Genomic DNA, 24616 nt, shown 5'->3' on the forward strand with positions numbered 1-24616 from the left:
ATGATGATGTTCACACCAAGTCCCATCAGAAATGTAGTTAGTCAATGTTTATACGATCCTAATTGGTTTATTGTGGGGTTTTTTTTTTTTTTTTTTTTTTTTTAAGTTGTTGTGATAATGTTGAACAGAGTTAGTAAATTAAGAGTTAAGGATGGGCTGGCAACTTCACTGTGATGTTTGGGGTCCTTATAGAAATAGATGAAAGACAGAAGAAGAAGAAAACTTGTGGTTGAATTTGAATTTAGCTCACCTTTACTCAATTCAAATAACTTTATTCATCCCCGAGGGGCAAATTAAGAGCAGACTGAGCGGTTCAATGACACTACACAACAGCAGAGACTGTCCTACTCGCATATCGTATATCGTGTATGTTTTTGTAGCATGAATGTTACAAGACTGTACAAAATAAACCGTCTCAGTTGTCGGTGTTGGCGGCCATGACAGTGGGAATCCTTCGACGTGCCCGCTGACGCAGCGACGTCACCAACGGTCGTAATGGGGCGGGGCTCGTAAACAGAGAAATCTAAATAAAGGATCGTGCAGAAATTTACTCCAAAGTATCTCACTTTTCTCGACAAGTAAAAGGTAAGTTTCATTCGCAATGGGACTGGTTTGTCGCTAAAGGTGTAGTTGCACGGATTCGCTGCTGGAAAACGCCTCAGCCCGGTCGCTTTTTACTCCATGCAACTAAAATGAATTGTATCTGCCTTGTGCGACGCCATTACTGTGTGTGTCCGTGTGTATGTGTGTGTGAGAGAATAAACCCACGGACAAAATGGCGAAATTGCCGAAATTTTCTGGCCACTCGTGCGCTGGCTCTAATGCTAACCGTCTATATGTATGTGCCCAGCCTGGCGGATGAGCACCGTCTTGAATGCGGTGTGTGTTTTGTTATAAAGTAATGCACCTTTTCTTCTGTTTGAACATAATGGGCCTCAATGAATGAAAGTGGGTCCGCCAGTCTCACGGGTTGTTTTTTTTTCTTTCATCACGCACACACGTACATAGAAGGGGAGCTGGAACCAGCGGTGTGTCCTTACGTGTTCATATGTGTCTAAGTCTTATTTGTTTCCGCTATCTAGGTTAATCTCGTGTCGTGTGATGCCGATACGCCGAGCAGCAGCGACTCCCACCCCGGAGAAGGCCCCCTCCGCTGCAGCAGAGAAAGGTGAGGCCGGGGTCGTATATCACCTGAGCTCAAGACCCCTGAACGCAACATCATCTCTGATACACGTCAGCCCATCATCAACCCCCCACCCATGTCCCATACTAGTCTGACGATGGATGTGTAGTAGTTATCCCAAGTTTATTACAACCTTTGACCGCAGAAACAAGTCTGTAGACCCCCAGCCGTTGTGTCAATCAATAACAGTGTCATTCATTCACTTACAGATTGATTTGTTTTGGTCTTTGCAAGTGTACAAAACAAAGGTTTGTCTTGTGAGATCTGAATTTGAACTACCATGCACATCTTCCTTGTATCCTACTAATAGATCTTGATGTTGTGGTTATTATATATTTATAAGCACAGGGTATGATGCAAACCCTAAGGTCTGTTCTGTTTATTATACATGAAGGTGAAAGTGCATAAAGGGTAATCATGTGATTGTTGCTATGTTTAAATGCCAGCTGCATACATTTTTTCCACCTTAATGTCAATGCTCTCCTTCCAGAGCCTGAAGCCTCCTCTGAGGAGTCGCCCTCTGCTGACGAGGAGCAGGCTGCATCATCAGCTGCAGCGGCCGAGGTGGAGGAGGGCGATGGTGATGGCGGCGAGACGGCACCAGCAGAGAATGGAGAGAAGGCCGACGAAGGAGCCGAGGAGCCGAAGGAAGACAAGGGGACGGAGAAGAAAGAGTGAGTCTCACCAGAGAGCTAGTGTGCAACTCTGAACACTGCGATATTTCACTTTGATAGCACTTTTATCTGTTTATATGATCCTTACCTCTGCTGGATAACGGCGGACTGCTCCCTGTAAATGGTTGCAGTGTTGCATTCCCAAAAGATGTGACCTGTCACATCCACATTCATCCCCTCCCCTCCTTCCATAGTTGTCAGACGTCAGATGTACCAGTCCCTTTGTCCGCAGTCTTGGAGGAGCTCAGGAGGTGAGCACGATGGCATTGACAAAACGTAGTCCATAACTCAAAGAGTAACATCCTCTACTACTATGCTACATTATAGTTCAGAATTATGGTCCAATGACCTTTCGTTGAGCAAACGGTTTTATGAATTCTAGAAACAGCCCTTCAATTTGGCTGTACATGAACAAGTTGTTTAGATAGAATCAGAATATATAGAGTAGTTAATGAAAAATGCAGGTAGTGTAAACATGTAAACGTATTCCATTTAGTCATTTGCAATAGAAGTATTACATGATTATATGAATCCATACTATTCAAGTCAGTAGTTCATAATTTTGGTAATTTCTCCTCCTTGTCTTCTCCCAGACCTCGACAAAGCCAACATTCACCTCTATGTACACAGTTCACCCACATATAAACTAGACTAGGGTCAAATTATCATGGTGGTCATCAAGACAGATGTTCTCAAACTTAATTTTGTCTTTCCCATCGGTGTCAAATGGACAAAGTGACAAATGCAAGGACTGCGCGGCTGGACAGTGCGCAACACACTGCTATGTTCTCCTACTAAGGTGAGGATGTGATAAAGATAAGGGTGGTAATAATCACAGTGAAATATCGCTTCTAAAGGACCGAGCCACTTCACTGAACTTGTTTCTTGCTCCTTCTGGCGACAGGTTGAAGGACGGCTACAAGTACGAGAAATCCAAAGTCAAGAAGGTGAAAAGGACAATTCCTGCGTGGGCTAGCGTCAGTGCCAGCAAAAAACTTCCCGTTTCCAACTATGCAGGCACTCAGAACAAAGTGGATAACATCCTTATTGAAGCTATTACGGTGTGTAGAAACTCTGTGAATCCATCTCCCATCACAGTCACTGGTGTGTGTTTATTTGCGTTTGTGATTTCTTATCCTTTTTACCTTGCAGTCTTCTAATGACAAGACTGGAGTTTCATTCCAGTCCGTCATGAAATATATCCTGAAAAAATACCCAGGGATGGAGCTTGACAAGAAGAAATTCCTCATCAAGAAAGCTATGAAGAAACATTTGGAGAAGGGCACAATCAAACAGGTAATGGATTTTTCTCTTAACATTTGTCTTATGGAGGAATATAGATAAAACAGGGTCTCAGATATCAAAAAAGCAGCAGATTTCCTCAACCAACATGTCTCTGTCTCTTTCTCTGGCACAGCTAAAGGGTAAAGGCCTAATAGGAACCTTTACCATCGGGAAGCACTCCAACCTGTCTAAGGTAAGTTACAGCAGAGGGAAGAAGTGAGGTCATGTACAATACTCAGTTTCAACAGATTAGATTAGATTAGATTAGATTAGATTAGATTGGATTAGAAAGACTTTATTGTCCACCGTAGTGGAAATTTGTCTTCGGCCTCTCCAAGACAACAAAGCATAAAACAATCGAAGCACTACAGCATACACATAAAAGACATAGAACAGGAAACAAACTGAATGTTGTGCAAAATAGTCACAGACAACAACAGCCCTCTAAGGGGTTGCCAGGTGCAGTCAAATGATCATAACATATTCAGAGCTTGTATAGCCTGAGGAATAAAGGATTTCTTAAAAATGTCCCGGCTCATTCTGGGAACTCTGAATCTTCGGCCGGATGGGAGCAGTTCGAACTCTGAGTTTAAGGGATGTGTAACATCCTCAGATATCTGTCTCGCCATCCTGACAGCTGCGGTGTTGAACAGCTCACCGAGTTGTCGTTGTTGCTTACCAACCAGCTTTCCAGCAATTTTTACTATGGAGGAAAGCTTCTTTTTTTGCTGCACCTTCAGGTTGCCATACCAGGCAGCTATATTAAACTGCAAAATACTTTCAACAAGGCCTCTGTATGTCATTTCCAATATATGTAGACTTACATCAAAGCTCTTTAATTACCTGATTAAAAACAGTGGCTGGTTTGCTCTCTTTAAAACACTTTCTGAGTTCACATTGAAGCTCAAGGCGTGATCAATGATTGATCCACAACCTCCACAGTCTGGTATTTAAAACCAGCTCATCTGAGTAAACACCATTCATAAAAACTCTTTGAGGGCGGTCAGTTAAAAAACATCTAATCCAGTGAATCAGCCCGCCATTCACATTCATCATAAAAAGTCGATCTAAAAGAATATCAATTTGCATAGTATTAAAAGCAGAACATAAATCAACAAAAAGAACCCGAGCCAGTGTTTTTGGCTGTTGCAAATGTTTTGCTATATAGTTTATCAGGGTAACGGTTGCATCCTCTGTGCCCCTGTGTGGTCTATAGGCAAACTGACAGGGGTCAAGTTGGTCACTGACATGGAGCCTGAGATGGCTACTGACCACTCACTCCATACATTTGGCCAAGAGTGGAGTGAGAGCCACTGGTCTAAAGTCCTTAAGAGCCCCAGCCCTGGGGATTTGGGGTACAGGTATTATTGTGGATTTTTTCCACTGGTTAGGAAAGGTGCAGCTGTTCAGCAAGGTCTGAAACAGCTGAGTGATCACCCAACCTAAGTTGCTGTGCGCATGATTTAAGCGCCCTTCCTCTGAGGCCATCAGGCCCAGGAGCTTTTCGGGGGATTCTTGAATCTCAGGAAATCAGGAATCAGATTTCATTCCTGCTCCCTGAGGACAAACAGCCTCTTGAGGTCAAACTTGAAAGAGACAACGGAGGATGTGTTTAGTAGCAGAATTGCTTCGTGAGCAGTTGAAAGTACAGTATTTCATTGGTGCAATCAACACATGTAGCATCAACAGTTGCCCTCCCATTTTTCCCTATGACACTGGGATGTGTTTGGTTGTAATGTGTTGTCATGTGTTTTAGAAATCTGCTCAGAAGCTGTCAGAGTCTCTGGGAGACGCTCTTCCCCTCATCATCACTCGGCTCTGTGAGCCCAAAGAGGCCTCCTACAACCTGATCAAGAAATACCTGGAGCAGCACTTCCCCAGCCTCAACATCGAGAACAGGTACAGCCCATTACAGTTACTCTCTGAGCATGATGTGAAATTAAAACAATAACTGACCCAAGGATATGAAATGTGGTGTTGTAACCTGTAAAAGTGAAGGTTCAAATGTGAATTTGGAAAGGGCCAACGAATTTAAAAGGCACAACTGCTAAAATGTGTTCAAGTTGGTTCAAAGATGAAAGTTGAGTAGCTTTACTAGTGGCCTGGCTCTGTATTCACAAAGCATTTTATGTTAGCACTAGTAATACTAGTGTACTCCCATGTCTATAAAAGTTTCCTCCTAAATCAAAGACGCTGATACCAACTTTTACTCAAAGTGAGAACTCCTAATCTAAGAGTGACACAATTACCATCATAGTAAAATGTCCTATCAGTGTCTTCCATCTTTATTGTACTATTATTTTTTAATAGACTCAGTTGTTCAATCAGTTCAAATAAAATCTAAGATTGTTTAACTTAAACAAGTCTTTTTTTTTGTGGGCCATCAGCCAGTTAATTGGCTTTTCCTGCTCCAAACTATCGTTATTCTATCAAATCCACTATCAGTTGACGTATATATAGTTTGGATCAGCAACACTGCCATTATTTTTTACTAGCTTTTCCTAGATCAGCACTTTAGGAGCTACTTTTAGCCTTGAGATGATTTGTGAATACGTGTCTTGGATTTCAGAGGCTCAGTAACTTAGAGAGAGATGGGTGTACTGTGTAAGGTTGTTCAGCTGAGATCGTTGAATACCGTATATAAATGAGTTATTGACTGGTTCATCCTCAGACCAGAGGTCCTTAAAACAGCTTTAGTGAAGGCAGTAGAGAAAGGACAACTGGAGCAGATCACTGGGACAGGAGCCAGAGGGACTTTCCAGGTAAAGGTCTTCATAACACCATTAACACACTGATTAATTCTTTGTTGGCATATACTGGTAGCACATAAAGTGTTAAGTACTGGCTGATTGTATGGTCACCTACCAATAAGGACTCCCACTGAACCACTTCAGGACCTTCTTTGTTTCCAGACTGGATAGGGGAAGACATTGACAATGACAATGAAATCTACCAATCCTCTGTTACATACTGCAAAATGTTGCAATACAATACAGAATGGAAACCAGGGGGAAATAAGTGCTTTTCAAGTGCCAGTTAACACGATGACAGGCCTCATATAAAAACATGAGCATGGAAAAAAAAAACATACCGCAGCAAAAAGCTTCAAATGGCAGATGACAGACTGTCTCTTTCAGTAGTTCAAGCTTTGATTCAACATTGAGTAGTTATTAGACTTCTTTTTCATACCATTTGTGAACAATATCCACCCCATTACCTGAAATTCCATTGGGATGCCTTCAGATATCTTGACTGACCAAACCAGAACTTATTGCTTGTGTTAATGTCAAAATGCTCATCAATAATAAGTCAAGCAGTCAGTTTTGCAGCTGTAGTGTAAATCCAAAATAAACCAAATCATGGATCCTAAATATGTCTGTATCCGTCTTTCCCAGCTGAAGCGTACCGGGAACCAGGTCCTGCTGAAAGGCAGCACCTTGGAGGACGCCATCACAGCTGCCATCACAGCCATGAATGAACCTAAAACCTGCAGTACCACCACTCTACGCAAATATCTATTAGACGCCAACAAGGACAGAAAAGAGTACCAGTTAGGTGAGACTCCCTCTCCCTCTCCCACCCACTGATGTTGTTTTCTTCGGGTCATACAAATTGAGATGGACTCACAAGGACGAGTGAAGCATTTTCACTTTCATAATTTCCAGCACATCAAATTTAAATGATCACTCAAAGTGTTAGTGTACAGTACTATCAAGCTTTGGTGTGTGCGTCTATCTCATTGAAATGTCTGATGTCCTGTCTGAGAAAAACTGGTCCGTCAAACAGTTGGTTCTTCTTTAAACTAAACATGACACATTTTTACCAGCGACACAGCAGGAAGCAGGCACTCTTTCAATACGTGCCAACAAGCACACATATCCACTAACAGGCCTGGCAGGGGTCAAGTGTGGCCACTGATGCAGAAACTGCACAGTTCCTCTTGTTTTTGTGTAAAAAAAAAAAAAAAAAGGGGGGGGGATTGCAGAGAGATGGGTTTATATTTTGAACCACAGCTCCAAATCTCTGCAGAGAGTTTTTACATCCACATTTCAAGCCCACATGGTTTAGCAGTTTGTTCAAAAGGCAGATCACGTCGTTTTGTCACTGCATGATAAGATTTGGGTAACAAGATGTATGCATCCAAAGTGAAATTAGTAAAAGAGGAACTGTTTCCTTCAGTGGCCAGTCTGAGGCGGACCCTGACAAAGTGTAAAGTCCTGGGATGGATGGAGCAGATCACTGGACACGGCTTCACGGGGACCTACCAGCTCTCGTTCCCTTTCTACCCCAGGTATGTGTCATCTTCATTCATTTATTAACCATTTAATGTGAAGAATACGTACCTACTTTTTCTTTTTCTTTATGTCATGTATTTAATTCATATACAATTAATAAATAAGGGAACAAGGAAAAAAAAGAAAGAAGAAACAACACAAATTCAATTCAGTAAATAAAACTAACCCTATTACAGAAAAGATAAGCAGTAAGCTAGAGGAACTACACACATCAAGGGACCAGGAAGTCAGGAAAACCTTCACACAAGACTTCCACATATTTGCTAACTGAATATTTGTGCGTGATACAGCTTCATATTTCTTTTTTTCTCCATCTCTTCAGTCCTACCATCCTGTACCCAGACAAGTTCAAAGAGCCTCCGAAGAAAAGCGCAGCACCTCCAGCCAAGCGGAGGCGGACTGCTTATTCCTCTGACGAGGAAGAGGAGGAGTCAGAAGAGGAAGAGGAAGAGGAGGAGTCTGAGGACGAAGCTCCTGTCCGTAAGAGGTTGGTAGAATATACAGAATATCTAAAACACAGTTCTGCAGGGAGTTTGCACATCATTTCACACTTGAAGCAACTGATGAAAATATAAAAGCACATTCACTTTCACATTCAACTGCTCCCTGCTCACACTGTGCTTGGGAAATCTATGGGATGGAGGAGGTTTTAAGGGCTGTGTTCATGGATTTGATTCCATCCGTTTGTTTTAAAAGGAGACACACTCAGAGAGTTTGAGGTCTTGACATCACACAGATCAAGTCCCATTTTAATCGGGTTAGGATGCAACTGGGATCTGATGATGTCCCGTTACATAAATATGTGGTGTTGGAGTTGGGTTGTAGGCGTTATCTTTTCATCAATGTAATATTTCAGTTGCCTTGCGCCCACACGCATCTGTGTGTGTGTGTCTGTGTGTAATTACAGTCTTTCTAGTTAAGTAACTGCTGCCTGTTCACATTACTCTTAGGAAAACTCAGAAGAGGCCTCCACCCAAGGCTCGCCGTCCCCCACCGGCCAAGAAATCTCGGAGCGCTAGTCAGACAAAAGCTAAAGGTAGGGGACGACCACCCCTCGCAAAGAAGTCTCCAGCCAAGAAAGCGGTGTCCCCAGCCAAGAAACTGGGAAAGAAACAGCCAGCTTCAAAGAAGGAATCAGCGCCGCCATCTAAAGCCTCACCTAAAGCCTCACCTGTCAAGAGAGGGGCTCCAGCAAGAAAGCCCAAAACGCCAGCCGTCAAAAAGCTGAACAAAAGAGCGGCCAGGCGACCTGCGCTCAGAGAGGCATCCTCAGAGGAGGAGGAGGAGGAGGAGGAAGAAGAAATTGTCGTCCCAAAGGAGACAACACGGGGCGGGTCCAAGCGATCCAGACGCACAGAGTCGACCCCCGCAGCGCCGGCCGTCAAAAAGTCGCCGGCCAAAAGCACATCGCGTCAGCACGTCTCTGATGACTCGTCCACCGAGGAGCCCGTGGTTAAAAAGTCAGCGACCAAGAGTGTGTCCTCTAAGGGGGCTGCAGCCAAAAGAGGAGCCAAGAGCAGCAAGCAGTCCACTCGCAAGTCAAAGAGGGGGAAATAGTGAATGTGGGAGTGCCTTCCAACCACTGGGCCGCCTGATGCAGCAGTCTGATGCAGCAGCCTGATGCAGCAGTCTGCCGCTTGGTGTCAGCGCTCTCTCTCTCTCTCTCTCTCTCTCTCTCTCTCTCTCTCTCTCTTTTATTCATTGTTTTCTCCCCTTTTTTAACGGGACAGTAGTTTTTTATTTCTATTGTAGAATAAGAATGTTATCCTATCCTAACATTAAGTTTACTGTACATTGAGAGTTTCTGTATTTCCTTTTAATCACCATGTGTAGAACAGCTCAGTTAGTGTTGCCGTTACGACAGATGTGTGACCAGCTGCCAGCTCGGGAAACCATAGCAAGATCCAGCATACTGTACCTAGAGCCATTTAGTGACTTCTGTTTTTGCATTTCTTCCTCATCCCATCTGTAGATGTCAGCAGCACACATAGCTAATATCAACTGATGTAAGATATCAGTGTTTGGAACGTTGAAATGTCCATTATAAGTTAAAGAATGTGGGTTAAAATGTTAATTAATATGAATATTTTATAAAACAGATTTAAAGTCTGTTGTCTTGTGTCCTGGACACATTTTTGGGGCCATGCAGCACTGCAACATTGAATTGAATTGTTATCCACATTTGTCCTACAATAAAATGATATTATTAATTATTTGTTTAGTCCTGCTGGTGCCAGGTCGAAGAGTGAACCGAGGATAAAACGCTTTGTTAGTATTAATTTTAAAAACAAATCACATTGGGTGAAAAAGTCACGTTTTGATATGTGTTTAAACAGGCATACGCATAAATTCATTTTACTGCTTCACAACTGTAATTGAGTACAAAACTGTAAGAAATGTGTGTTGTGAATAAGGAGGATAATAGCTCATACATACCCTGCATGCATGTATCCCTTGTGTTGTTAAGATTTTTTTCCAAGTCATTAATAAAATGGCTATATTTGTAAACTTGCTGTTTATTTAATTATTAAATATCAAATGGTGAGTAAAAAATGTACACATACTGAAAAGGACATGGATACTTGGGTAGGATTTTGAATGCAGTATTTTTACACGATTATAGTAGTACTTTTATAATTATAGAACTTTTATCATAATAAAAAAAAACAAGGTATGTGAGTAGGTTTTTTTTGTCATCATTATGTTTTAGATCATCAGACATATAAGTGCAAAAACATAGAATTCAACAAAAGAAAAGTAATAACTAAGTAACCCCTAACCCTAGAAAAAGTTAACATCAGATAAATCAAATGAAAGGGGACAGGGGTTTAGGTGACGGACAGGTGTATTGGTCACGGTCATGGCGGGGTGTGACGTCAGCGGGCTGAGTTGCGCCACGAGCAGGAATGTCTGGGAAGAGGGAGCAGCGGGGGGAGGGGGAGGGGGAGGGCGCTGATTCAACACGTTATCCTTGACTTCACTTCATATGTGTTCCTCCTCCTCCTCCTCCTCCTCTCCCTCTTCCTCCCCTCGTTCCTTTCACTGGAGCCCCGCCTCGCGCCACCGACAGTCACACCTGGACGGAGCGCGAGCGGAGACAGGTGAAGGTGAGTGGGACTCGGACCGTGGACCGTGGATGATGGTTTGGAGAGTCTGGACTCGGAGCAGTGAGTCTGTGGGATTTCCGAGTTTTGTTGACGACCTTTGAACTGAGTTTAGATTCAGACGCGGTGTGTGTTTGTTGTGTTGGTGGTACGGAAGTGGTTCCGACGTGTTGTCTAATCCGACCTCACTTGAACACTTTGTGGTTTTGTGTTTTGGAGCATGTCAGGACTGATTGACAAAACACGTTGCAGCACTTCCCCGTGTCTCAACAGTGGCTTTGACGCATTCACGGTCCTGCTCTCAGGACTGGGAATCAACAACTTCTAAAACGGACACAAAATCCAAAAATCACGTTTTTTTTCTATTTCTTTTTCGTTTTTAATCTTCCTGTATATGCTATCCCCAAGTGAAGTAGCCTACCTTGACTTTCTGGTTTTAATCCCTCCTTCACTGTTGTGATTTAAGGTTGAGCCCCCCCCCCCCCCCCCCCCCCCCCCCTTTTTTTGTTTTTCTTTCTTTTTTTTTTAAGTTTTACATGTTTTGATTCTGGCTTTGTCATCCTTGGCTCAGACTGTCTTACTGTGTCTTTTCAGAGACACACAGCAGCAGCATGGGTGAGGCACCAGTGAGAGATGGTGTTGCAGTGACACGCTCAGCAGAGGTACTCTACTGTGAATGTCTTCACAGTGTGTGTGTTTTTTGCTGTGTGTGTGTTGCTTACAAATGTATGTCTCTGCTGTAAAGTATGTGGGCTCATTTCCTGTGGACGACTGCTGCTTGGACGACCAGATAGAGCAACTGCACACTCAGCTGAAGCTCCTTAAAGTGAGTGGAGATCAGCGTGGAGGATTCCTGCCTGAGATTATCATACAGCAACTCAAATCTGTTTGATGGAGAGTTCACTGACTTCTGCGTCTGTTGTCCTCAATCAGGCATGCAAGAGAAAACGGCCTGTGTCTCTGAAGTTCTCCATCAAAGGTGTGAAAATATACAATGAGGATGAAACGGTATGGATGTTGTTTTGTCTGTCATGAAAGCATTATTCACATTCGCTGATGGAAGGTTCAACGATGGAGCTTCACATCTGGTCTCTCTTGTCCCCCCCTCCTTCAGACCCTGCTGATGGCTCACGCTCTGCGCAGAGTCTCTCTGTCCACTGCCCGGCCCGTTGACGCCCAGTTTGCCTTCGTCTCCCACAACCCAGGCAGCACAGACAGTACAGCTCAGCTCTACTGCCATGTCTTTCAAGCGAGGCATGCCAGAGCGGTGAGGAATGTCAAGAAACACTGTTTTATATTTATCACATTGCAGACCTGCATTTCAAACTTTAAAATTCTGTGAATATTGTCCTATTATGAGATAAATTTTAAATGCAACAAAGGGTGAATATGTCATAAAGTGACGTGTTGTTAGGAGTATGAGAATTTAATCAAAGTTGGACCCAGCTGAATCTGTTTGAAAACCTGTACAAAATGCCTGTGAATATTGGGGCAATGTACCACAATAACACAAGTAAGATGTTTACAACCAAAGAGAAGTCATTAAGTAGGCTAGTGTATGATCAGAACTGGTTGTGATTTCCTATTTTTATTTTACCTTTTTATTAAAGTCTGCACACCCTCACAGGTGTTTTAAATCGCTGATCAGGCCTCTGTGTGGAGCTCTGCAATGGGCTCTATGCACAGCTCCACTACTTCCTGAATTTAAGGCAGGTCCTTCATTTCCTGTCTTACATTATTGGACAAATTGATGAATCCAGGTGTGTCTGAGTAGTCACAATGGTCAGACACACCTGGATTAATCAGTTTGTCCAATAATGTAAGACAGGAAATGAAGGACCTGTCTTAAATTCAGGAAGTAGTGGAGCTGTGCATAGAGCCCATAAGAGGGATAATGCAGTAGGACCGCACAATCGCAATGTAATCAAACAAGCAATATGCCCATGTGCAGTTTCTCTGATAAAGTTCAAATGTGTCACAACATTTTTGTGCGTTGTTGGCACCATAAGTGTTGTGTTACTGCACACCCAACATGACTCAACAAAAAGCACACCATCAACTTATTTTTAAAATGAAAATGAAAAGGTAAAAATGACCACCCCAGGTAAAATCTCAATTGCAAATTCTGTCCATATATTTCTTTTGCACATGGTTCAGCCCCATGATAGAGTAACATGCCGCCTGGCAACACAACTATTACAGTGTCATTTTGGTTGGAAAAAAAGAGACCATCCTCACTGTAATCACAAATAGAGCTCTTCTAATTGCAACTGGCCCAAATCTGAAATGAACCACTTTAATTTCATAATCTTAAAACTAACACTGTTTGTTGGAGCCTGTAATCCTGAAGGCAACAGTTGATTTCATGGTAAGTACATAAGGAGAGGTCACAAACTGAGGTTGGTGTTGGGTGGAAGTTTCAGAAGAAGAGTTAGTTAGTTAGTTCTGAAATAGAAATGTCCTTTGCTCAGTCACATTATTTCTACATGGGACATTTAAATCAGTTGTTTGTTAACAGTTGCATTAAAAGTGTTTTTGTATTTATGTAATGGTCACATTAAAGAATCAAGTTGACACACTTTCCTCTCTTCTCCAGGCCCAGTTCCTGAACCTGCTGCTGTGCCGCTGTTTCCAGCTGTCTTACTTGGAGAAACACCCAGAGGAGGCCCAGGAGGACAGTGTGGGCTCGCTGCCTCGTCGGACCCCTTCACTGCTCAACCACGGATTCCCTCTCAGTGTCAGTGCTCTAGTGTCCTTCAGGAGAGCTCCTTTTCAAGGGCTTTTACCAGGCACAAAGGTTTGGACCTTCACACTTCCTTCTGTTCCTGTGTATCGTTCTTGAACCACAATATTTCCCTTTTTAGTTAGTCATTTTTACCCTTAATCCTCGAACTTGCAATCCTATATGACAATTAGCATCAGTGAATGATTTAGATAAATTGTTTTACTCCTTATTTAAGGAAACGATAGTCATAGAAAGCCAAATATTTGCAGATTTCAGCCAATCAAGGGAGAAGATTTCACACATCATTAGACTTGTTTTTTTTTTAATTTGTGGTTTTCTCATACTCCAAATGATTAAAAATTTTAAATAACATTGGTTGTAAGTAATTCATTTATGGATTTACCATATGGTCCAAGGAGAATGGCAACCACTGACTGACACTGACATACATTTTTTGCCTCATGCACAGAAAAATAAGAAATCTTCTGAGGACCCACACAGCAGCCAAGATGAAGTCTTCCCCACCTCCTCTCCCTCACTGGTTCGCAAGAAAGCCATCCGCACCAAAGTGCTGCGTTCGGGGGCTTACCGCTCCTTCACGTTCACGCCGCTCAAACAGCGCAACGTCCAGGAGCGCCTGAACGCGTCACAAGGTGGGCCAAGTGTTCACAGAGCGCTGTCCAGAGTCAGAGAGTTGATTAGGTAAAGCAAACCCTTCAGTGTGGGGTGGTGGGCAGTCACTCACTGTCTGTAGTGGTGTCATGTCGACTGCATGATAAAGGTGAGGGACCATAATCCGGTCTCACATGAGTCATCAAACTTTTCTTAAACCTTTTCACATCTGAGCTTCTCACACCAATATTATGCGACTCTTTCGCGCACTGAAACACAAGCTTTTGTTTTACCACCACTCGCTGTGTTTAAACCAAACATTCCCTTCACTGAGTTTGTATTACACTGGATCGGATGTTTTCCCACACACACATGGGGGAGCACTTGTACTTTTGAATCTCTGGAGTTTAAACAAATCCAGATCAGTAGTGTTTTCTCTTCTTACATGTGAAACAGAAAAGGCAGCAGACAAGACTCCGGCGAGGAGATCCCGGGCACCAAGCCTGGCCGAAACAGAGGAAGCACTGGCTCAGGCAGTGTGGTGCTGGGCCGGTATCGCAATGTGAGTATTCCTCAAGCGTTATACACATTTTGCTGACAACAGTTACCTTCTCTAGGTCTTTTGTTTTCGTTATGAATTATGGTAACACATCTTTTGTATTTCAGTGACAGCAGCTATTCCCTGTTGGCAGATGACGTTCTTGGTTCCTACCTCCTCTGCCCCCATCCTAAAAAACCCAAATGTGGCTCTCTCATCGTTCGCTTCCCCTCTGGCCTGATGACCCACCTCATAAAAAACACTAAGAAAGGGAAATTCTCGCTGGAGGTAAGTGTTTTAACTAAGATGGTTAAATCTTGTGTCTAAAAAAAACACATAAGTGGATCTCATCTTAAAGCAGAAGTAAGCGATCTGGTGGTTTTGTCTAACTTCCTGTCAGCCGATGGAGTTAGCAGTCCCCGCCCTCGTCCCTACGTCACCACATTCACGCGCATCCCTTGGCTGCACACACAGAGAGGACCGCCCCTTTATGCCGTTCTCTCTCCTCATTGGATAAAGGTTGTAGGATACAAGGAAAGTTTTCTCCTCGGCTTACAGCAGAGCAGAGTGACTGACAGACCCGTGTTTCAGACCAAACACTCTATAGAAGTGATTGCTGTCGGAAGATATAACTATTTAAGACTTATATTAACACAAATATTCACCTTACTTCTGCTTTAAGTTGGCCTTGCAGCATCCTGTTATTCAGTTTGTGTCTGTGGTTGTTCTTAAATATTATTATTAATTCTTATTTACTCCAAACTCCACAAACTTGAATTGTTGTTGCCAATCAGAAATGTATTTGCAAACCAGAATGAAATGTAACATTATTTGTTACTGTGGTGTCTTTGTCTTATCTTTGTGATAGACATGCAAGACTGAGTTCAGCTCCATGGCAGAACTGATCGAATACTACACAGAGACCCAGGATAAGCTGCCACACCTGCTGAGCTGTGCCCGAGTAAACCACTGTTACGAGTGGGAGGAAAACACTAGTGACCAGCAGCACAAGAGCCCCAACAAAACCAAAAGCAGAGTCTCCTCCAGAAAGGAATGGGTTTAAACTGTGGACACTGAAACGCCAACCTCAAAGGATGCAAACTAAGTGACACATTTTTTTTATATTCTTTTGCACAAAATATTCTTTAAAATCACATGGGTGTTGTGTGGAGAGTTCAAAACCTGGAAAACATAATTGAATTGCACCCGTTTAAATCTGTGTTGGCACTTAATGTAAACAGTACACAAACCATTTGATGGGAGGGTACTTATTTTTCTAGGCTGTTATATACTGTACCTTGCCTTTATAGCTTTAAAATTTTAAGTATATTTTTAAATGATTTTTTTTTATATCTGCCCTTATGGTATCAGAGTTTATTAGTGTTTTTTATGGCATGAAATTAATAACTTAAAACTGGAATTGGTCACTGTGATTATTGCACCTCATGGCACTTGAAACCGTAACTGTCTTTCTTTCTTTCTTTCTTTCTTTCTTTCTTTCTTTCTTTCTTTCTTTCTTTCTTTTCTTATCATTGTAAAGATGTTACACAAATATTTGACCAAATTTTATTGTTTCATTGAACTTTCATCGTACTCTGTCTGTTTGAACATTAGACATTGGGGATGTACGAGCTGTAGAATTACACACATGATGAAAACTTAATGGTGACATCAGTTGTTTTCTATATCGTGTTTCCTCAGAGTATATTGCTGCACTTATATCACAGCCACATGGATGTAGGCTGTGTTCAAATTTTGTGTTTTATTTTTTTTTGTCATAGTCTGTCTCTAACCCATTGTTATGTTTGTTTTATTGGTGTGTATACAATTTTGTAAACCCTGATGTACTGATGATGTAGTATCATGTTCTAGTCATAGAAACTGATGTGTCATAATAGGTCAGCCCCAGGATATTGGTTATCATAAAATGACCTGTGATATTGTTCTTCCATGGGCCCAATTACATTTACACATTTGTATTGCATAAAATGTACCATCTTTTCCACAGAAGGCCAAGAAACAGTTTTCTTATGAACTCTTAGATTAAATTGCCAGTTTTAATTCACACTGTGCAGAACTTGTTTTGTATTATTCATGACATGCATGTCAAAAACCTCGACCTCAGCCTCATGATAAAGTTTTACGGCACTGCCGGGAAATTCTTTGGCTACTTTCTAAATGTCAGAGCACATGGGGACTGTTTGATGTGCAAATAAGGTCACAGGAGATTACAGCAATACACAACTCCATCCTCCATCATCCAGCTGAATCAACTAGGGCAACAATAATGATTAGTAGTAATTATTGTTGTTGTTGTTGTTGTTTCTTTTTAATCAATCAATTAATCAAAAAAGGTGATGTCCTTGACTAATGGATCATAACCTCAGGAGGCTATTTTTACTGTCATATGAAATTCTTTCACTACAATTATTTACGGTATTTGTACAATATGATACATTTCCTTTGTGTGGACCACAGACTGCATTGTGCAGTTGTTTTGTATCAGGGGGAAAATAATGAAGTTTAAAAGCAATAGCCCTTCAAATATGTTCTAAACAGACAAGGCAGATACATTTGTACTACAGCAACATTTGTACTACAGCAACTTTCTATGTTTTCTAACTTTGACCTCACTCCCTCCTCACCAAAATGTCCGCCGATCTCGGGACATTTCGTCCCTTAACGGTTGTGTACGGTTGCTAGGCAACTTCCAACGAGCAGAGGAACGGAATGACAGGGGACAGAGGACCCACCGAGGACGAGGACACTCAGCGTTACTGTGTCTGGACATACACTCGCCTCCACTCAGGTCTATCTCTTCTTTTCTTCACCTCTTCCCTCTGTATGGTGCCTGTGGAAAGCAGCTGGTCTCTGGGGACTCTGGGATGTCAAGTGTTTGTTAGCTGCAGCTGAGCTCTGTGGACATGTCTGTGTAGAGCTTCCTGTCCTGCCGGGGGGGAAGAGGTGAGTGATGGGGTCAGAGTCTGTGAAGGTGGTGGTCCGGTGCCGGCCCCTGAATGACAGGGAGAAGGCTCTGGACTCGAACATGGTGCTGTCCATGGACCTGCAGCGCTGCCAGTGCTTCATAGTGAAGCCCGGGGTGGTGGTGGCTGAACCACCCAAACAGTTCACCTTTGATGGGACCTACTTCATTGATCAGACCACTGAGCAGATGTACAATGAGATTGCCTATGCTTTGGTTGAGGTAGGCTACGTTTTTTTTTTTTTTTTTTTTTTAAATGTTTTATTTTTTATTTATTTATTTTTGCTTTCAACGCTGTGCAAAACAGGTCTGCAGATGTTCTGCATTACAAAAGGAGCTCTGGTCACTGGACACCCTCAGCACATCAGTTGCCTATATCTTATTGCCACTGATTGCAGACCTCATTATTTACTTAACAGTCTGTTGTCAGTCACCTAGGCTGTAAAGGTCAGCAGGGTGTTCCTCCTTTTGCCTCATGCATAGCATCACCATAATGCCCCATCATTGTTTTGTGTTTTTTCCCCACAGGGGGTCACTGAGGGATATAATGGCACAATTTTTGCCTATGGACAAACTGGAAGTGGTAAGTCTTTCACAATGCAGGGGGTGTCTGAGCCTGCAGCCCAGAGGGGGGTCATCCCACGGGCGTTTGAACACGTCTTTGAGAGTATTCAGGTAATCAAGGCAACATTATATGAAAAAGTGTGGATGATTTTTTTATGTTGGTGTAATCTGCACACTTCCTTTTGTCTGGGTGAATCATTCTGTGTGTGTATGTTTATGTGCAAGCTAGTGTGCAGAAAATACCAAATTCCTGGTCAGGGCCTCCTACCTAGAGATTTACAATGAAGAAATCAGAGACCTTTTGGGAAACGACACCAAACAGAGATTGGAGGTGAGTGTCTTTAAGCACTGGTTGGTTCAATAAACAAATCCAGAGACACTGTGTAACATAAGAAACCAGAAGGATCACTGTTCTTTGGCAAGTACAATGGTTATGAAACCTGTTCCTCAATCTATCCTGACAGTGAACACAGCGCTAATGCCTAGAGCACAAAAAAGAAGTTGTCGTGGTGATTCCAAAGAATAGTTACGTACACAGCTCCATTTAGGTGAAGGTGTGTGAACGTGCTGACAGATTCTGATTGAGTGTGTTTCTGTGTGGTTGGTGAATGTGAAGTTGAAGGAGCACCCGGAGCGTGGTGTGTACGTGCGCGACCTGTCCATGCACACGGTGCACGGTGTGGCCCAGTGTGAGAGGATCGTAGAGCAAGGATGGAGGAACCGGGCAGTGGGCTACACACTGATGAACAAAGACTCCTCACGCTCCCACTCCATCTTCACCATCCACTTGGAGATCTGCAACACAGGTACTCACTCACACTTTTTTTTATTAACCAACTTCATTTCACACATTATACAACTTTAACACAGCAACATCTCTTACATGTGAGATGAAGAAGTTTTTATTTGCATCAACCTGAGCTTGTGGAGGCATGTGGTGTAAGTAGCCTACATCAGATAACATCTTCTAATAAACCTAAAGAACAATTCCACTTTTGGAAATTATCATGTTTAAATGTTAAGGGATAATTCAACATTTTGGCAAATTCGCCTATTGCCATAATCCCTACAGTCATAGGAGTAGGTTCATTACCTTTAATTATTGGTGCATGTTGTTTTGAGATCAGCGGGGGAGAGACGTGAGCTGCTCAGCAAACACAATGGAGGTGAATGGTACTGGTCCGCTGTCCCTCATCAAACTCATCAAATACACAATCCAACAACTCCACAACACTCTCATGGACAAGTTGTGACCTGAGCATTCACCACGCTATGAGATAATCATGTATTATTATGTAACATTACGACACATGAAGCAAATACTCAGAACTACTTGCACTTTTGAAATCCCTCCGCCCAACAGGCGTGTCTGGAATGTAGTTCTGGCTGCATTTGCCTCAAAAATAAATCTGTCTTGTAATATTGCATTACTATCTCATAGTGTGGTGAATTCTCAGCTCACAACTTGTCCATGAGAGTGTTTTGGAGTTGTTGGATTGTGTATTTGATGAGTTTGATGAGGGACAGCGGACCTGTACCGTTCACCTCCATTGTGTTGGCTGAGCAGCTGGCGTCTCAAAACAACATGCACCAATTATTAAAGGTAATGAACCTACTGCTATGACTATAGGGATTATGGCAATAGTCAAATTTGCCAAAATGTTGAACTATCCTTTTAAATCTTGGCATGGAAAGAATAGTTGTGTTTAATTTATATTCATTTGTCACCCATATTGTCAGACGCAGCCGGACAGGACCATCTCCGAGCAGGTAAACTCAACCTGGTTGACCTGGCAGGAAGTGAGCGTCAGTCTAAAACTGGTGCTACCGGCGAACGACTGCGCGAGGCCACCAAGATCAACCTTTCCCTCTCAGCCTTGGGCAACGTCATCTCTGCTCTGGTGGACGGACGCTCCAAATACATCCCATACCGCGACTCCAAGCTGACCAGGCTGCTGCAGGACTCTCTTGGAGGGAACACGCGCACCTTGATGATCGCGTGTCTCTCCCCTGCAGACAACAACTACGAGGAAAGCCTGAGTACTCTGCGTTACGCCAACAGAGCCAAGAGCATCCAGAACAGACCCAGAGTCAATGAGGACCCCAAGGACGCTCTGCTCAAAGAGTATCAAGAGGAAATCAAGAAGTTGCGGGCCCTCATCTCAGGCCAGCTGGGAAGTGCTAACCTGGCGAGTAAGTATTTGAATGCAACATCTTTTTATTTCAATATTGCAGAAGAATTTAAAGTGTATTGGCTTCTCTTTGTAAAATCTCCTCCTTTTTGTTCTGTCGTCGTGCAGCTCTGCTGGCTGGTCAGTTGTCTGAAGCGTCCCCTGATCTTCCTTCAAGGCCACAGTCGAGCACCACAGAAGCAGAGAAGGAAAAGATTAAAGAGGCAACTACAGAGTGTTCTGTTCCCACACCGATATATCACTTCACATCTCTGCATGTATAAGGTGATTAATGGTGCATATTCTGCTCTCTCTGCAGGAGTACGAGGAGAGGCTGGCCAAGTTACAGGCTGAGTACAATGCAGAGCAGGAATCCAAGGCAAAGCTGCAGGAGGACATCGCTGCCCTGCGCTGCTCTTATGAATCCAAGCTGTGGAACCTGGAGAAGGCCCAGTCCAGCAGGGGGAGCTCCGTCACCAAGAATGACAACAGAAAGTCGTCCACACACAACAAAGAGACATGTAAGTAGTTTCTATATTGGTTTGTATAAACTGGCTTTGTATATCAAGAGTTCTTGTTGCTGTGTCCACTCCCTGTTAGCTGACACTGCTCTGCATTGTTTGGTTTCCTAACTTCACACAGTGAGCTCCAGCTGTATGACACAGGTCACTGAAGACGTGGTCTGCTTTCAAACTGAAGCTGTGTGTCAAAGTGAGACTGGGGAAACTTCTCAGACCAAGGTACTGTCCAACACCACCACCACCATTAACACTCATTTCTTTTTCAAGGGCTTTCAAAATGAGATGACTAATGTTTCAGAGAAGAACTACAGTAAAAGAACCTGACAGGAAAATGAACAGGCCTTCCTGAGGGCAGCAGAGAGTTCACCTTTTTATTCTGGCTTTTAACTCAATTTTGATTTCATTTATTTTATTTTATTATGATTATTATGATTATGATTATTATTATTATTAATTTAAATATTATTATTAATAATATTAGTTAGTTAGTTAGTACTCTTACTTACTGTTGTATTATTACTTATTTATTGTCTCATTAGTTTACTGATCTTATCATTGTCATTCTATGTTTTAGCATATTTTTATTTGATTTAGTTATGTATGTATTTATTTCTCTTACTTCTTTTAATTGTTTTATTCCATTTTCATCCGACCCTATCTTAAATATATGGTTTCACCTTAATTTGTCCCAGCTCTATTCATTCTCTTTTACACCTTATTTTGAGAGACTCCAGTTTTTCCCCATAAATGAGCACCGTTAAGACTTCAGTTAGGTCCTTGCTTTTAAATATTCCATGTTTACTTTCACGCTGTATGTGGGTGTTGGGGGTGGGAGGTATGGTGTTTTTATTATGTAAAGCACTTTATGTTGCATTTTAACTGTGTGCAAAGTTTGATTGATCTATTGATTGACTGATGTGATGATTGAGAAACTCTCTGATGATATTTCCTCATTTTATTGAGCTAGCCTGCTGGACCTTGTGGAGAAGTTGGTGTCCACACTGGTCCAGGTGGAGACAAGCTCCTAGACTCAGCTGATGTCCCCACAGCAGGGCCTCTGGCCCAGAAACATGTCCTGGAGAGGTTTGTGGGCTTCTGTGGTAAAATTGCACACACACATTTTACGTTTAAGCACAGTTAGCCAGTTAGACAGTTACACAGTCTGATGTCATTATTCCATGTCCATGCATCATCCCTGTTGATCCCTCTCCTCCCCAGGCTGCAGCAGCTGGAACAGGAGGTGGTGGGGGGGGAGCAGGCCAGGAACAAGGAGCTGCAGCAGAGACACCAGCAGAGAAAGACCCTCGCCGACCAGAGGAAAGTCCAGCTCCTCCGTGCCCTGTCAGAGAACAGCGAGGAGAGTGAAAACGTCTTGTTAAACGTCTACAACTCCATCCAGGAAGAAGTTCATGCCAAAAACCAAATTCTGGTCAAGGTGCAGGGCAAGGTGGGCCAACAGCGACAGTAAACACATGTGACAGGTTCATATGGGACATGATTCTGTACTCTATTGACATGTCTGTTACAGTTGAAAGCAGCCAAACTGGAGATCCGTGACCTGCAGGCAGAGTTTGAGGTGGAGAGAAACGACTACCTGGCAACCATCCGCCGGCTGGAGAGGGAGGGCCAGCTGCTGAACGGCCTGCTGGAGCGGATGGTTCCCCTGGTGCGGCGAGACTGCAACTACAGCAACCTGGACCGGCTGAAGAGAGAGGCTGTCTGGGATGAGGACAGCACCACGTGGAGGCTGCCGGACGTGATGGTGCAGAAAACAACACTGCCCTCAGGTACAACATGTGAAGAAAAAAGACAATGAGTAAAAGATAATCAGATTTAAAGGGACATTGTGTAGGAATTACTCCCATCTAGCGTTGTGGTTGTAGATCTCAAGCAACTCAGTCGTATTTTTCATGCTGCATTCACGTGAAATTGGGCAGACGGCAGACAGACGACAGCCGCTGCACGTAACGGCATAAACAAGCCTCTATGTAAACAAGTGGTCCGTCAGCACGAGGCAAAACAATACACGTGACAATATGTTGTCATGGAGATGTGGTATTGTTAACCTGACCCACGTGTTACTGGCTTTCTCTGGACTTCTGTGACTAAAATGACATCTGGTTTGTTAGCGACGGCCGTCTGCCCGACTGCAGGTGAATGCAGCATCAGTGTAACGCTCCATTCCTCCTCACTGCGTTACCACGGTGACTTTTCACAGACGCCACCTCCACCTGAGCCGACAGCTCCGGTGTCTCCGCTGAGTTTCCGTGGTTTCCTACCGTCACGCTGCCACTGAACGTAAAAACATGGAGACACCACATGGCAGCCAGCACCGAGCTTACCCGCTCCATGGAGATATGAATGATATGAACGGCTCATTCAGAGCTGAAAGGAACACTTCACTTTGTTGATGGGGGGATTACTGATTCATGAAAAACAGACTTTTGAACCAAATAATTTCGTGAATAGATAACAGGAGAAGTTACACAATGTCCCTTTAAGTGATGCCACAGACTCTCTTACTTTAATATGATCTTTCTTTCTTTTTGTGTCATTAGCAGTGCATCCAAAACCTTCAACTCGCAGAGGCTCAGCTGCTGATAGTGGAGAATCATTCATGGTGTGTTTCTGTTTCAGTCACTCTGTCATCTGTCACACACACACACACACACACACACACACACACACACACACATAGGACCAAACTGACGCAGCCTTACACCTGTGTGTGTATTTGGCAGGTGGAAGAGGACCGGTATAAGGAAATGCTGGACCGTAGTGACAGTGAGAACATCGCCAGCAGCTACTTCAAGTCAAAGAGAGCCAGCCAACTAATGGGGGGCGAAGCCACCAAGGGACACGGTAGGACCAGGACATGCAGGACTTGAACTCCACTGATTTGGCTATCCAGGATGATGGAGAAACCACAATTATTAACATATTAGCCCTTCAGTTCAATCGTTTATTATCTATCTATTGCAAAATAATATCACCTCATTCTCTTTGTGTGAAATCTCTAGCTTGATGTTTTCATTTCAAAGTAGTCATTTTCCATCTCTCTGCCTTCAGCCATCCACTCTCCTCCCCTGGTTAACGGCGCGGCCCACCTGACACTGAGCAGCCCCACCGTGAACCCCCCACCCACCCACTCAGACTCCATCCTGCCACGACCCTTCCGCCTGGAGTCGCTGGGTGTCCCTGTGTCCAATGGGAAGGTGAAGCGCAAAAAAAGCAAAAGTCACATCCAGAATGAGGGGATTTGAAAAGACTGTGAACTCCCATGTTCTACTACAGTACGCACTCTAACACATCTCACTGTCCGCTATTTTCATGTAATGTGAGTGATCACGTTCAGTGTATGGTAAATGATCAAATAATGATTTTTTGATAACTACTGCTAACAAGAAATATCTACAGTGGACACTTTTGAGGAGACAAGTGGTGACTTGTGTTTTTAAATCACACTTTGAATGTCTTTTTGTGAAAGATGCTACCTATGTTATGATGCTACTCTTAGACTTTGGCGCTGTACTTTTTGATTGGTGCATTGTGACGCTCAAAGTCCAGCTACTGTAATGTTTTTTTCTCTAATTTTTTCTGCTGTTCTGAATGTAAACTACACTTTCACCTTTTATCTTCTCTCATGAAGCATTTTTAAAAACCTCCACTTGCTGCTGAATAGATACAGTAAATAAATGTTTACACTTTGTGAGTGAATTTGTTCAATTTACAAAATGCCATCAAAAGTTGAGGTTAGACTGTGATGAACAGAAATAAGATCTGAGCCAATGACACATCTGACCAGTTTGTAGAATTGCAGCAAATGGGTCAGGGGGACTGTTGTCATGGCAGCAGTGTAGACAATTATCTCAGGTATCACCTCTGGGGTCAGTTTGGTGTGACTACTAATCCCCGGTTCAGATGAGAGAACCCTTCATTTATTATTTGCATAGATTTAGATT

General features: G+C 43.0%; 3 protein-coding genes across 6 annotated transcripts; all 3 read left to right on the forward strand.

The window, feature by feature from the left end:
- Positions 1-484: 484 nt before the first annotated feature.
- Positions 485-10029, forward strand: hp1bp3 (heterochromatin protein 1, binding protein 3). Of its 3 annotated transcripts, XM_083972210.1 has the most exons (14): positions 485-585; positions 1083-1168; positions 1674-1857; positions 2052-2108; positions 2594-2656; positions 2762-2918; positions 3010-3153; positions 3275-3334; positions 4898-5040; positions 5813-5903; positions 6537-6696; positions 7321-7432; positions 7759-7923; positions 8387-10028. In XM_083972210.1, the coding sequence occupies exons 2-14, from the start codon at positions 1102-1104 to the stop codon at positions 8991-8993; spliced, it is 2010 nt and encodes a 669-aa protein (XP_083828336.1). In that variant the 5' UTR covers positions 485-585; positions 1083-1101; the 3' UTR covers positions 8994-10028. The 3 variants fall into 3 exon arrangements, with proteins under 3 accessions (XP_083828336.1, XP_083828337.1, XP_083828338.1); XM_083972211.1 differs by lacking the exon at positions 2052-2108 and having other exon boundaries at positions 8387-10029; XM_083972212.1 differs by lacking the exons at positions 2052-2108; positions 2594-2656 and having other exon boundaries at positions 8387-10029.
- A 365-nt stretch (positions 10030-10394) lies between these two features.
- On the forward strand, positions 10395-16348 carry sh2d5 (SH2 domain containing 5). 2 transcript variants are annotated; one of them, XM_083971704.1, is made up of 10 exons: positions 10395-10603; positions 11135-11202; positions 11286-11366; positions 11474-11548; positions 11655-11807; positions 13137-13337; positions 13735-13918; positions 14334-14439; positions 14544-14703; positions 15284-16348. In XM_083971704.1, the coding sequence occupies exons 1-10, from the start codon at positions 10423-10425 to the stop codon at positions 15476-15478; spliced, it is 1404 nt and encodes a 467-aa protein (XP_083827830.1). In that variant the 5' UTR covers positions 10395-10422; the 3' UTR covers positions 15479-16348. The 2 variants fall into 2 exon arrangements, with proteins under 2 accessions (XP_083827830.1, XP_083827831.1); XM_083971705.1 differs by having other exon boundaries at positions 10395-10543.
- Positions 16349-17386: 1038 nt separating this feature from the next.
- kif17 (kinesin family member 17) lies at positions 17387-23917 on the forward strand (the record flags this gene model as incomplete). The annotated part of the gene is made up of 13 exons (XM_083972204.1): positions 17387-17620; positions 17927-18073; positions 18192-18293; positions 18579-18768; positions 19703-20155; positions 20263-20357; positions 20453-20654; positions 21665-21737; positions 21873-22101; positions 22183-22441; positions 23213-23274; positions 23396-23516; positions 23724-23917. 13 exons carry the CDS (start codon positions 17387-17389, stop codon positions 23915-23917), a joined length of 2361 nt encoding a protein of 786 aa, XP_083828330.1.
- Positions 23918-24616: the final 699 nt, after the last annotated feature.

This window comes from Trachurus trachurus (assembly GCF_905171665.1).
Source record: "Trachurus trachurus genome assembly, chromosome: 5".
Classification (NCBI taxonomy): Eukaryota; Metazoa; Chordata; class Actinopteri; order Carangiformes; family Carangidae; genus Trachurus; species Trachurus trachurus.

Coding starts and splice junctions, on each gene's coding strand:
- hp1bp3 (XM_083972210.1), top strand. CDS start 1,102: ATGCCGATACGCCGAGCAGCAGCGACTCCCACCCCGGAGAAGGCCCCC. Junction 2,919..3,009: donor TCCTTATTGAAGCTATTACG/GTGTGTAGAAAC, acceptor TTTACCTTGCAG/TCTTCTAATGACAAGACTGG. Junction 5,904..6,536: donor GAGCCAGAGGGACTTTCCAG/GTAAAGGTCTTC, acceptor CGTCTTTCCCAG/CTGAAGCGTACCGGGAACCA.
- sh2d5 (XM_083971704.1), top strand. CDS start 10,423: ATGTGTTCCTCCTCCTCCTCCTCCTCCTCTCCCTCTTCCTCCCCTCGT. Junction 10,604..11,134: donor GAGAGTCTGGACTCGGAGCA/GTGAGTCTGTGG, acceptor GTGTCTTTTCAG/AGACACACAGCAGCAGCATG. Junction 11,549..11,654: donor TATACAATGAGGATGAAACG/GTATGGATGTTG, acceptor CCCCTCCTTCAG/ACCCTGCTGATGGCTCACGC.